Genomic DNA, 14,568 nt, shown 5'->3' on the forward strand with positions numbered 1-14,568 from the left:
TCTGTGCCCATGTAACAGAGAGCCTATGGGGGGCGGGGAGTAGAGGAGGGAGAGAAGAATAGAAAAAGACCAGTATTTTAGTGCAAGCTGCAACAAGAATAACACATCTGTTCTTACATATGTTAACTAACTAGAATTTAAATAAAAATTTGAAAAAGAAAAAAAAAATTGTTCTCACAATGGTCACTCATCCCAGGAATGGTTATTTTCTAACAGCTAGAATGCCAAAGTAAAGTGATGTTATAAATGTTTAATACTGAAACAACTCTGCAGCAAGGGTACAAAAAATTTTAACAGGCACACTTGACAGGCTGAGAAATCCTATAAACAACTAATAACTGGCCTAAGAATCCAAAGACACTGAACATTAGGGAAGGGCAGGAACCGAAGATAAAGATACCATACACCACAGAAATCAACCTACTTTAAATCCTTTCGGAAGGAAGAGAAATGATGGGTGAAAGGCATACAACTTTCTCAATTTACAGATATTCTTAAGATACTGGTGTTTGTTATTATTCGTCTTGCCAAAGTCAACGGACAAAGAGAAATTTTCAGAAATAGTCAACCAAATCACTGCTTAGTTAAACAGTGTAGAGCAATGTTTCTGGTGAAGGGGTAGGTGGACAGACTTGTAGCCTCCTTGCTGTGATTTTTATACTTCATGTATTTAATACAGCCATACTTGAGGTAAGTATTTTTCTGGTTTGTGTGATGGGATTTAAATAGGCATGGTGTCAATGGCATTCCTTCATCCTTTCCCCCCAAAAGAAAAGAAATACCATGATTTCTGGATGCTAAGCCACATGTATCAGCGTAAGAACCATCTAATATACACAAGCACCTATTAAATCTCCAAGTCTGTGGATGATGCTTTTTAAGTTGTTTTTTGACTCGTGAAATGCCAAGATCTCACAGTCTCACTGAAAATGTGACTATGAAAGGGAGGAATAAAAGGAAGAACAAAACCAAACGCTGCCTACAAAACCACAAAACCTCACTTATGAAGAGCACTATGAAACTGAGCTTTGAACTGCACAGGCCACGGCCTACTGGTGTGCTAAGATGGATTATCAGTTTGACTGGATACTGCAAAGCACCCAAATCTGTTAACCTCCCATCTGAACAGACTTTTTACCTCAGCGTGCCATACTGACACAACTGCCTTCTAGGGATACCATGATGCACAAAAGGTAAGGAAGAAGCATGGCTCTAAAAAGAGTGCTCCCTTATCACACTATATACTGGCGATGTTGACCAAATACAGGTTATCAGTTTTTGGAAAATTATAATAAATTCACTCCTAGAAAATAATCCTTTTAATGTTCCATACCATTTTTAAAAAATAGAAGCGATCTGTAAGTCCACAACAGGGTTATTCTACAAAACTGTGTTATAATTTAAGTGTCTTGTATCTGCACTGTTTAATACGGTCATCAGAAGCCACACCTGGCTCCCACACTGGACAGTGAAAGTCTAAAACATTACAGCACAGACCCTGACTTCTATCGCAAAGCCAAGAATGCCAGACCGAAGCTACTTTTGAACCTTTAAACAATGAGTTATGGGTAAAATAAAACTATCTTACAAAACATGGACTGCTGCCCCAAGGAGCAGCAGGATGAAAATATAAATGTGTTTCATGAAAATATAGATTCCTGGATACTACTTTTTAAACAAACTATTAACAAAAACTTGAGAACACTTCAGAGACTAAAGTAACTATAACATGCTTTTAAAAGCAAAGACATTAACCTCACTGTTAAGAGTCACACTACTAAACTCAAGGGATGTCTCAGTGTAACACATCAACTAGGCTATGTTCTCCCATACCAATAGCAACAAACAACAAAACTCAAAGAACAAAAACTTCCTCCTTTAAAGAAAAAAGAAAGATACTGCCTATGGGCAATAAAAATGTTATTTCACAATGAAAAAACTGCCTATGTTAATCTCATAAAAGAACATTCTAATATAGTTATTAATAAAAAGAAAGGACTCCCTTTCAACTGCCCTCCTGTGCACTAAGTCACACAGTAATTTTAGGCAGAGACTGAATTCCAAGCAATATAAAGACATCACTTCAAGGCACCATCAAATTTTTAGTAAGAAAACTTAATATCCACAATGTTTTTTACCTTTACTGTCAAATCTTCTATACTGTTAGTAAAAACCAACAATTTATAATGTATTATATAAAATGGAACTCATTTCTTCCAACACTTTCCTTCTAAACTATCAGTAGCCAAATCTCATTCTAAGAAAGCAAAATAACTGCTTTTGTTTGGCAGCAGAGTGGTAGGTGGTCGGTGGTGGTTAAGAGTGACAACTGCAGTATTATTGGTCTGTTTTTATTTCATCAGACATAACATTACCTACCTTCTCTATTTCTTAAGTGGTAAAATAAACAGGGTACAGAAATACAACATTCTCAGCAAAAAAAAAAAAACTCAAACAAGGGAAAATTAACTTATGGTATATATATACATGGTAGTAATAAACAATAATTGCTATGTATTAAGTGAGGAAATAATTATTAGTTCTGACATGTGGGTGAGGAAAAGGGTTAGGATGGGTCTTCTGCTTCTGGCCATGAGAAAAAGAAAGTAAGACAATCTGGATGGATCCTCCTGCTGGGAAGGACTAGAAAACGGAACAAAATACCATGGACTATGAACCGTTAGACAAGACAAAGAAATGGAGTCATATATTTAATCCCCTTTACTTTCGGACAGTGTAGTCAGACAGAAGAATTCAAATACAGACCAGCACTCTCACTTAGTTGTGGTAACAGAAACTGGGGGTTAGAGAAAGCAGAATCAGCTGCAATTCGTGGCAGAGTACCGAAAGAATGTTGGAGGGATTTAGAGAGGAAACTTAGGATCCTTAACTGAATACCCATCTGAGCATTCCATATGGCCTAGGAAAGAACCACCAGAAAGCTAATGAGGGCTCAGGATTGTTAAGGATCCCTACCAGCTGGAATAGAGAAACCTCACAATTAATGAGGCACCAGGTAAAGTCTTCAGAAGAGCATCCCCTTAGAAGTGGACTAAATCAGCACTAAAGATGGAAATCTGTCCTAACAAAGCTAAAAGTAAACGTTAAAACAACCAAATTTACCTCAAGTAACGATGTGCTAGAACAAAATCCAAAGCTCAACAACGTAAACTGACAATGTTTGGCATTCAACCCCAATTCACCAGAATGTAAAGTGATACGAATATGTGACTCATAACCAGAAGAAAAATAAACCAACAGAACCAGAAATGACAAAAAGGATGGAATAACGGTCTCAGCAGACAAGAACCTTAAAATAGCTGTTTTAAATATGCTCCAGAACATAGAATTATCAACATGTTGAGAACTATGAAAGACAAAGAAGGAACACCTAAAAATGAAAAATACGCTAGATGGCATTAATACTGACGTCAAAAAGATCAAGAATTTGAAGGGCTAGCAATAGGGGAGGGAAAATTTTAAAAAGGCAGGAGCAAAGCAGGAAAAAAGAACAAAGACTTGACCTGTGGGATACAAACAGTTATCTAACGTATGGGACATTGCAGTCCCAGAAAAAAAGATGGGAAATACTTTTTTTTTTTTTTTTTTGAAGACCACTATATAAATGTTCAAGCATGAGGACACTACATGTAGGATAACAACTATAAGAGATCAGTTATAAATGCAGACTTATACAGGTATATAATAGTGATAACTCAAAAACTATCAATAGCCTGCACTGGGGACTGCCTTTGCAAAATCACAGAGAATTCTTTGTAAAATTCCAGTATTTCAGGGGTGCCTGGGTGGTGCAGTTGGGTATACAATTCTCGCTTTTGGCTCAGGTCATGATCTCAGGGACCTGGAATTGAGCAGTGCATAGGGCTCTGTGCTTCGGACTCTGCCCTTCCTCCCAGCTCACTCTTTCTAGAATCTTTAAAAAAATTTCTAATATTTCAAAGCACAATATTCCCTTGATATACACAGTAAACCTCAGTATGTACATTAAACCCATGTTTAACTAAAAAAATAGCTGATAAATAGAAAGTTGTATTTTAGGCTCAGAGTAAGTGATTTTTTCTTCAGCACCATGAACTTTTGGCAGAATATTCTAAGTCATGCAGACCAGAACAATTTTTCCTTGTTCAAGACCATCCTGCAAGCTGCCAAATAGCTAATACACTTGGCCCATGCCTAGTAAATGCCAATAATGCCTCCAATCATGGTTAAAGTAAAAAAGAAATCAATAGGACCAAAAAAAGCATGGTAGAGATGTTAACAGTCATGAATCTTTACACCCAGAGATTTTTACTATATGTAATTCAAGGTTATCAGAAATGAAGGAGCTGATAAAGATTTGACAAAAATTTAAACTACAGTGTAAGAATGACATATGCTTCTCCATGCCTGATAGATTTGAAGAACAAGGGGAGAAAGTGTATACAGCTGGTAGACATAAATGATACACACTTGCAGAGAACTTTATACTAATATAAAAAATTAATATCTTCCAAAGAACTATGCAATTTTTAAAAACTCATCCACTGAGCCACAGACAGTCCCTTAAAGAATTCTAATTACAAATTTAAAGACCACATTCTCTAACCACAATAAAATTAGCTAAAGATTAAGAACCACTGGTTCTAACTAACCACCTGGTAATCTTACAATTCTAAGGCAAAAGATAAAAATCAGTACCGCAATAAGAATACCGAAAAAAAACTTAACAGGAACCTAAGTATATAAATATTTAAGACAAATATTTAAGACAAGTATCTTTGTAAAAAAAAAAAAAAAGAAAGAAAGAAAAGAAAAGAAAAAGAAGAAAAAGGAAAAAAAAACAGCGATCACTTTAACTAACTTAAAAAAAACTGAAAGAATAAGAAAACATGAAATCCCGCTACTAAGAGATGACCACAGATGAAAGCTAAAGAGTCTTTCAGCAAACTTGTGAAATTATAAAATATGTATCTGATGTATTTATATACACTGTGATTTCTGTAAAATCTGTAATGGAATTATAATAACTTTACTGTTTTAATCACACAAACTGCTTTATAAAAAAAGACAATCATCACTCTTAACACCACTTCTGAGAGAACCTATTATATTAGTATATATCCCTCCAGAGTTTGTCCATGTATACCTTACATTCTCAGTCCAAAACAGTAATATCTATTTGTATTAAAAATGTTGTCTACATTGTATCACTGAGTTTAAAAAAAATAACAAAGCATATTTGATCTTACTTGTGCGACCTAAATAAACAATGAGCATTATGGAATTTGTTTCCAGAGCTCAGACAGGAAGACCAGGTTAATACATCTATAGCCATTACCATAAAAGTAACCTGGAAACTCTGACAAAAAATTAATCTCTACAAGCTTCCAAGCTTTGAAAAAAAAAAAAAAAAAAAAAAAAAGGAATGAGACACCACTACACACCATCTGAATGATTAAAATTTAAAAAAGAAAAAAGATGACAATGCCTAGTGCCAATACTGAACAACAGAAACTCTCACATATAGCTGATGGGAACGGCACACCCACTTTGGGGAAAAGGAGAAAAAGTCTGGCAGTTTATGAAGTTAAAACACCATGTGACCTAGCAATCGCAATACTAGATACCCAAATGAAACAAAAACCTATGGTCATATAAAAATCTGGATGCAAACGTTTATGCAGCTTTACTGGATGAAAAACAAGAAACTGGACGAAATCACGATAAACTGGACACAATCCAAAATGACTCTCAACTGGGAAATAAAGAGAATATAATATAACCATACAATGAAATAACACTCAGCAATAAAAAGCGACTACTGATACAAACAATAATATAATTAAACTCAAAATGCATTGTGCTAAAGCTAAAGGAACCAGATTAAAAGGTTACATACTATATAATTCCATTTATCTGACATTCTGGAAAAGGTACATTTAGAGGGACAGAAAACAGATCAGTGCTTGCTTAAGAATGGGGTAGAGGTTGAGTACAAAGGGACATGAAACCTCTTGGAATGATGTAACTGCTTTTCATCTTGGTAGTAACTTATGTCTGTATGGGTTTTTTTCTTAAAGATTTATTTTTATTCATTTTAGAAAGAGAAGAGAGAACACATGCGCGTGCAAGTGCACATGCTTGCAAGGTGGAGGGGGAGATTGAAAGCAAGGGGGGTGTTCACCAGACTCCGCGCTGAGCCTGGAGCCCGACACGGAGCTCGATCTCACCACTCTGAGATCACTACTTGAGTTGGAACCAAGAGTCGGAATCTCAACCACGCAGGCACCCCGTGTCTGTGTGTGTGTGTGTGTGTGTGTGTGTATTTTTTAATCAAACTTTGAAGAACTGTATGCTAAAAAGGGTGAATTTCACTGTTTGCAAATTTTAAGAACAATATGAACCCTTCCCCTGAATATACCGTCTTCCTTTCTAGTTCCATAGCACTAGCCAAATTCTCTAGAAAACAGGACGTTTTACATAGAGCTTCCACATTTATACTTATGCTCACTCTTATACCTCCTCTAGCTTGGGTGTCTTGTCTGCCTTGCTTGAAGTATCACCCTTCCTACCCCCATCCTTTAGCCCTTCTGTATGTGGCCCATCAAGAAAAAAAAAAAAATTTGTATCAGATCTTTGGAGGGGTGGAAATACACCAGAGATAATCAATATAGATGTAATAAAAGAAAATGTGATTTTACACAATAACTAAAGACAAGTGGACTAGGAAAAAAATGCTTGTATTTCCAAAAACAGTTAATATACAACACGGTAAGACAATTCACAGAAGAGCAATACTGGTAAAATCTAAGAAAATATCCACTCAAAAGTAAATTAATTTTTAAATAAGACACCATTTTCTACCAAACAAGAGAAAAAATATAAACTGTTCTACTTACATTGTAGAGAGAAGTGTATCTGGTTATTTTGGAAAACTATTTCGTAATTTGTATATAGACAGCCACAAAGCACTGATTCTCTTGGAACTTTATGTCAGGTTCCAGAAGTTATCCTACTGAAATAATCCAACAATTTTAAAAATGTATAAAGATGTTCACTAATATCTTCAGTAATCTAAAGTGTCAGAGAATATAAGGGAAACATCCAATGTTCTTATTCTGCTAATATCCTTTCACATTTTGCTCTAATTTTCCTTGCAATACTCCTCCCTTTCTACTCTTTTCCCTTGGCCCTTCATTAACCATTAGGCAAGAAGTAAAAGACCCCTGGAGACGCAGTCTCAACTGTACTATAAAATATAATTCGATCGTGAGTAAGTCATTTATGAACTTCAAAATTTGCAAGAAATTTCATTTGCAAAGAAACACCAAAAGATGATTTTTCTCTTCAGAGGATTTATCTTTCACAGAGCATATACCATGTATTCAAATACTTAACACATCTAGGAAAGGAAGAAAACAGAATAAAAAAATGGCTGGAGAAAAATAATGTGCTTTTATCAGGCAACTTGGAATATGGAAAATTTTAAGACCTGAAAGGACAACACATCTGCAAATGCTAAGTAACTCCACCCATGACCATGTATCTCTCTCTGTCAGTCCACTAGTACAGAATGCACTGCGACAAAATGGATCTCAGATTTGTTTCTTTGTAACCTGGAATTCATCAACAACACTGATTTAACATAAGTTACTTTCTGTAACTTATAAGCCAATCAATGGTGAAATCAGAACAGAACTGAGGCAGTGGATGTAGCATGATTCCGCTCTATTCAACTCCCACCACTGCTAGAGCAGTTAACCATGGTACTAGAGATTCTTGAGTCACTCACTGATCACTACTCACTCTTTTGAGATGAGGCCTTTCTCGCTTTTAAAGTCACACACACAAAAGTCACATGCTACTTAACTCCAAGTGATAATGCATAAATACGTAAGAGAGAAGTTCCCCATATTTCAAGACACGGGATGGTTTTTCAAACATCACTGAACCAAAGTTACATAGCACAAAAGTTAACCAAGCTGAATCTTTGTTTTCCATAAGTTAACTTTAGCATAATTTTAGAATTACGGAAGAGTCCCAAAGACAGTTCCCGTATACCTTCACCTAGGTCCTTCCTTATTTGCTGGCATCTTACATTTGCTATGGTTTATTTGTCACAACTGAAGAACAACACTGGAATATTAACTGAACTCCACACTTCATTCAAATTGCAGTCACTTTCTCCAGTGTCCTTTTTCAGTTCCACGATCCCACATTACATTTAGTCCTCTTGTCTCTAGCTTCCTCTGGTCTGTGACAATTTCTCAGACTTCCCTTGTTTTGGATGACCTTGACAATTCTGAGGAGTACTGGCCAGGTGCTTTACAGTATGTCCCTAAATTTGAGACTGTTCTTCTCATGGCCACACTTGCTATTATGGCTTACTGGCAAGAAGATCACAGAGGTGCGATGTCATTCTTATCCCATCAGGCAAGGGTACATTTTAACAGTATTATTTACTGATGACTGCCAGGTTTCTCCACTATAAAGTCATCCCCTCCCCCCCCTAAGGTGGGAAGTCATTAAGTGCAGCCCACATATAAGGACGGGGCGGGGGGGGGGGGGGTGTTAAGCCCCACCCCTTTGAGGAGTATCTACATAAATTACTTGAAATTCTTCTGTTGGGGAAATTTGTCTCCCTCCCCCACTTATTTAGTTATTTATCTATATGAATTCTTATTTATTTATTTCATACTCTGGGTTATACTCTTACTATATCATTTATTGTAGTGTTCAAATTATTCCAGATTTGGTCATTGAAAGCTCTTTCAGGCAGGCTCCTGCATCCCTCTATGGGATGCTCCCACCCTTGTTTTGTTTTGTTTTGTTTTGTTTTTGAGCACTTCAAGAATCTTTTAAAAATGTGTAATTTTCACATATTCTTAATATTACCACAAACTGAACATGACTTCTAACTTTTTCATTCTATACATACTAACTATGTATGAGTTCTGAAAAGAAGAATAAGCCATACTGAGAACAAGAGGAGTACATTTGGTAAAGGTCAGCAATGTAACTAAATTCTCATCCGTGGGGTATCTGACCAGAACTAAGATTTCTGTCTTCAAACAGATTTTTCATTTGGTCAGCTGAGGTTCTAAAACTTAAATTGTATGTTAGCTTTCTTAGGTTTTAACATACGCCCGCAATTTGGACTTTGGCATATCAACCTTCTGGTACTCACTGCTCTCTTCTTTTCAGAAGCTGGGGAGGTGGGGTAAGAACACAGCGGGTATAGTGATCACGTTTAGCTCTGCTAAAGTCAAGGCCTGCTGTCAGAACGTTCTGATAGCACAGAAATTCATTCTCATTTTCATCCGGTTTGCTTCAACACTCAGAGCTCCTATTAAGAAGCATGCTCTTTTGTTTGTACACAATCTATTTTCAAGATCTTTTCTCCTTTACTAGTTCAATATACCCTAAAATACAGCAAACACTGAATATTAGGATTGACCCCACATAGCTTATTACAGTTATGATTAACCCAAATTTCTTCTCAAAGGTAGCTAACCACTCCCCAAAGAAAATATTTTTCCAAACATTGCATCGATAAAATGCTAGTTTCTTGCTAGCTTCTTTCATGTAGGCCAGCTATAGGTTCAGTTTTTTACCATTATGATGCGCCTTTCTCACTGTTGACCTCTAGAGGGAGCTCAAAGGTTTTGTTACCTTTTCTCAAAGGTCCGTCCACTCCTCCCACAAATGCGGTATATTCAAGATTTAAGAACATTTTATTATGGCCTAAAAGCAAGTTAAGTGTGTGCACTCCCTTTAGGAATCTCTTGTTCCTGTTACGTAAATAAGGTCTTGACCCACTCACCCTGGGGGGGAGTGGGCTCCAACCATTTCTTTCTGTCTCCCTTCCAGACTCTCTTAACACTCTTTCCCACTTGCCACTGACTAGCACTTATTACTGTAGCCAGAAAGGCTGACTGGAGGATGGCTGTAAGAAGTGGGGACAAATGCTCTCTCTTGCTGACTCTTGTTGCTTTCAGTGGAGCAGGACAGTGCATCTCTATCTTCCTCATGTCAGCACATACACAGAATATAGTATTTGTATGGCACACCAGTATAAAAGATTAGACTGGTCATATCTATTCAGTCAGACACTCTAGTCAGCTAAGTTCCACCCCCCCCATCCAGCCCAGTAGGCATCCCCCAGGATCAAGTGATCATTATCTTAGCACACCTGTAATACATTCTTGGGGCCCCATCTCTAAGAAACTTGTTCAAGAAATGAGAAGTCATACTGGACACTTCTTCACTTCACCTGCCTGTATGACCCTGAGGAAGTAACTAAGGCTTTTAAAGACTCAGCTTCCTCATCTTTAAATACCTATCTCTCAGAGTTGCTCTGAGGACTAACCAAGCAATAAACGTAAAGAAATGAGCACTGAATGTGGCACAGAGTAGGCACACTGGTAAGCAAAAGGTGTTAGCAGGGGTTTGGGCTTTGCTGCACAAAGAAACAAGCATTTACCGATTCTAGTTCTAAGCTACTGAGGCCAATTTGGCTTAGGTAAAGTTCTCCAAATGGTCCAGCAAAGCTCCCTGGAGCCTGAAGCTAAAGCCGGAACTACCAACAAAGTGTTACAGCTGACCGGCTTTGCTGCTTCTTTGCATTAACAGTCTTGACTGAAGACAGGGTTACAGCCCAATAAACCCATCAATAAATTGAAAATACCATAAACTGAAATGCATTTAAATGCACCTACCCTACCAAACATAGCTCAGCCACACCTACCTTAAATGTGCTCAAAACACTTACATTAGCCCACAGTTGGCTAAATTATCGTATTGGATAATTTTGTATGAAAAGCCTGTTTGATAATGAAGTGTTGAATAGCTCATGTAAGTTACTGAATAACTATTCTGGCAGTGAAAAATAAATGGTTATATGGGTACAGAATCACTGTTAAATGTACTGGCAATTTACCCTTGTGGTCACATGGCCAAACAGGAGTGAGTATCATACCGTGTATTGCTAGCCCAGGAAAAGATCAAAATTCAAAGTACATCTACAGAACGCATACAGCTTTCATACCATCACGAAGTTGAAAAATCCTAAGTCAAACCACCATTAAGTCGGCAACTGTCTGTACACTCAAGGAGCCTCAGGCTGAAAGCAGGACTGGTCAGATAAGATTCTGTACTCCTAGGTCTCTGGACCAAAATATCACTTTGATTACACCATTATTTCCAATAATAAAGCAACTGCTAACAGACTTTATAATATCCTTTTTCAACCTCTGACTCAGTGAACAGGAACATGTTACGTGATAGGCTCAACAAAGACCACTGGCTATTGATGCTCATATAAAACCTACATTGTAATGTTGCCATGAGAGTCAGGGTCCATAGGGTAATTTCCAGAGATGTGTTCTGGAACCAGTCTCCCTTCTTTTTAACTTGTTCCTGGATAATCTGATATCATGTTTGGATAAAATGGAATGGAACCATACCCTCCTGCAACAAAGAACAGAAAGATAAACAGTTGCTAATACATTTACTCTATAGGTGTGATCTTAACAAACAAGCCTTGGTGTATTAAGGTTATATAATGTTAGAATGAAGAGCTCGAAACTGACCATTCTAAACCTAAAGTTACCATCTTTGTTAGATGTTCACTAACTCTTAACTGGCTCATAATTCATTCCACAAAGCAAATCACCTCATTAAGTGCCTTATCAAAATATAATGCACATAGTTTCCATGGAGATTATACAAAGTAATACTGCACAAAATTTGCACATCTATGCATGCCCTAAGATATTTTTATAATCAGAATGGGCATCTGGTTATTAATATCACCTAAAATCTTTACAAACTAGGGGCACCTGGGTGGCTCAGTGGGTTAAAGCCTCTGCCTTCAGCTCAGGTCATGATCCCAGAGTCCTGGGATTGAGCCCCACGTCGGGCTCTCTGCTCAGCAGGGAGCCTGCTTTCCCCCCCTCTCTCAGCCTGCCTCTCTGCCTACTTGTAATCTCTGTCTGTTAAATAAATAAATAAAATTTAAAAAAAAAATCTTTACAAACTAGAATTATTATGGCCATGCTTTAAGAAACAGAAAGCCCTTCCTTGTTCATCTGTCCTGGCAAAGTCACACTCAATTCTATTTTGTTTTGACAGGACTCCTCCCTATTCACCTATAAACCCCGCTACAAAAGAGCAGCCTGTTCACAAAAAGAAGTCAGAGTTCATAAGGTATGTTATAAAAAGTTTCGCAGATGTTACTCCAATGATAAAAGGAGCCCACTGAGAAGTTTTAAACAGGGAAGTGTTAAATACAAGTAATCCAAACAGGTGTGCCTTTAGATTACTCAGGCTGAAGTGAAGAGAACTGGGAACTGGGAGAAGACTAGACAAATCCTGGTAAGGAATGAGAGTGATCTGAACCAGTATCTACAGTAACAATATTAGCATAAACAGCAAATATTCAAAATGCACTTATAGTATGTTAGGTATTTAACCCTCACAACAAACCTATTAAATTGGTTTTTTAATATTAACTATTTCATTAACTAAACCACAGAGGCAAAAACGGGACAGAAGTGAAGAAATTTTAAAATACATCTATGAAGTTTAGAATGCAAGGCCTGATCACTGATAAGGTGTGGAGAGCTAAAGATGAAAGCAAGAATAATAATGTCCAGCTTCCCATCATGGCGCCTGAATATACTTAATACCTTTAGTAGACTGATATTCGTCTAATATTAAGTATTATTTAACAGCATCTAAATGGCAGATACAATTTTGGTTTAAAGAAAAAAGTTTACCTCCATTGGCTAAATAATACAAAAGATTATGTCACGAATAAGAAAGCACCAAAATGCTTGACTAAAAGGAAAACATTCTATGACATTAAAAGGAAATTTAGTTCAGAAAAAATCTTCTCGTCCATTTTTCCCCTTTTTTTAAATCCTTTTTCTCTCAACTCTGGCAGGTTCGCTCAAGGTCATACTCCTGACCTTCCTAACAACTGTATTTACACTGAGATTCAGTGCCTCCACCATACTTTTTTTTTTTAAATTATTTTTATTAACACGTTATTATTTGCTCCAGGGGAACAGGTCTGTGAATCATCAGGCTTATACATTCCACAGCACTCACCACTCACCATAGCACATACCCTCCCCAATGTCCATAACCCAACCACCCTATCCCTACCCTCCCACCCCGCAGCAACCCAGTTTTGTGAGATTAAGAATCTCTTATGGTTTGTCTCCCTCCCAATCCCATCTTGTTTCATTTTTTCCTTCCCTACCCCAAGCCCCCACCCTGCCTCTCAAATTTCTCCTATCAGAGAGAGCATATAATTGCTTTCTCTGATTGACATACTTAGCTCAACTAATATCCTCTAGTTCCATCCACATCCTTACAAATGGCAAGATTTCATTTCTTCTGATAGCTGCATACACACACACACACACACACACACACACACAACCCACATCCTCTTTATCCATTCATCTGTTGATGGACATCTAGGATCTTTCCAGAGTTTGGCTATTGCGGACATTGCTGCTATAAACATTCGGGTGCACATGCCCTTTGGATCACTACATTTGTATCTTTAGGGTAAATACCCAGTACTGCGATTGCTGGGTTGAAGGGTAGCTCTATTTTCAACGTTTTGAGGAACCTCCGTGCGTGCTGTTTTCCAGAGTGGCTGTACCAGACTGCATTCCCACTAATAGTGTAGGAGGGTTCCCCTTACTCCTCATCCTCATCAACATCTGTCATTTCCTCGCTTGTTAATTTTAGCCATTCTGACTGGTGTGAGGTGGTATCTCACTGTGGTTTCGATCTGTTATTTCCCTGATGCCGAGCGTTTGGAGCACTTTTTCATGTATCTGTTAGCCATCTGGATGTCTTCTTTGCAGAACTTTTCTGTTCCTGTCTTCTGCCCATTTCTTTCTTTCTTTTTTTTTTTTTTAAGATTTTATTTATCTGACAGACAAGAGATCACAAGTAGGCAGAGAGAGAGAGAAGAGGAAGCAGGCTCCCTGGGGAGCAGACAGCCCTATGTGGTGCTCAATCCCAGGACCCTGGGATCATGACCTGAGCCAAAGGCAGAGGCTTTAACCCACTGAGCCACCCAGGCACCCCTCTTCTGCCCCTTTTCTTGATTGGATTATTTGTTCTCTGGGTGTTGAGTTTGTTAAGTTCTTTATAGATTTTGAGTACTAGCCCTTTATCTGATATGTCATTTGCAAATATCTTCTCCCATTCGTCAGCTGTCTTTTGGTTTTGACGACTGTTTGTTGCTGTGCAAACAGCTTTTGATCTTTAAGTCCCATTTTTTCCCTTGCTTCCCTTGCCTTTAGCGATGTTTCTAGGAAGAAGTTACTGCTGCTGAGGTCAGAGAGTTTGCTGCCTGTGTTCTCCTCTAGGATTTTGATGGATACCTGTCTCACTTGAGGTCCTTTATCCGTTCTGAGCCTATTTTTGTGTGTGGTATAAGGAAATGGTCCAGTTTCATTCTTCTGCATGTGGCTGTCCAATTTTCCCAACATCATTAGTTGAAGAGACTGTCTTTTTTCCATTGGACATTCTTTCAGCTTT

At 37.7% G+C, this 14,568-nt stretch overlaps 1 protein-coding gene across 3 annotated transcripts in view; it reads right to left on the reverse strand.

The window, feature by feature from the left end:
- LOC111154409 (protein phosphatase 2 regulatory subunit Balpha) overlaps window positions 1–14,568 on the reverse strand; it is a 91,445-nt gene that overhangs the window by 37,632 nt on the left and 39,245 nt on the right. Inside the window, exon 3 of one of the 3 annotated variants that reach the window (XM_022513998.1) lies at window positions 11,331–11,469. The exons of the other annotated variants lie outside the window; for them this stretch is intronic. Within the exon in view, the coding sequence (XP_022369706.1) occupies window positions 11,331–11,346 (16 nt within the window). The 5' untranslated portion in view covers window positions 11,347–11,469. The remainder of the gene's footprint in view (window positions 1–11,330; window positions 11,470–14,568) is intronic. 3 annotated transcript variants of the gene reach the window in all.

This window comes from Enhydra lutris, unplaced genomic scaffold (assembly GCF_002288905.1).
Source record: "Enhydra lutris kenyoni isolate GAN:26980312 unplaced genomic scaffold, ASM228890v2 scaffoldscaffold3, whole genome shotgun sequence".
Taxonomy (NCBI): Eukaryota; Metazoa; Chordata; class Mammalia; order Carnivora; family Mustelidae; genus Enhydra; species Enhydra lutris.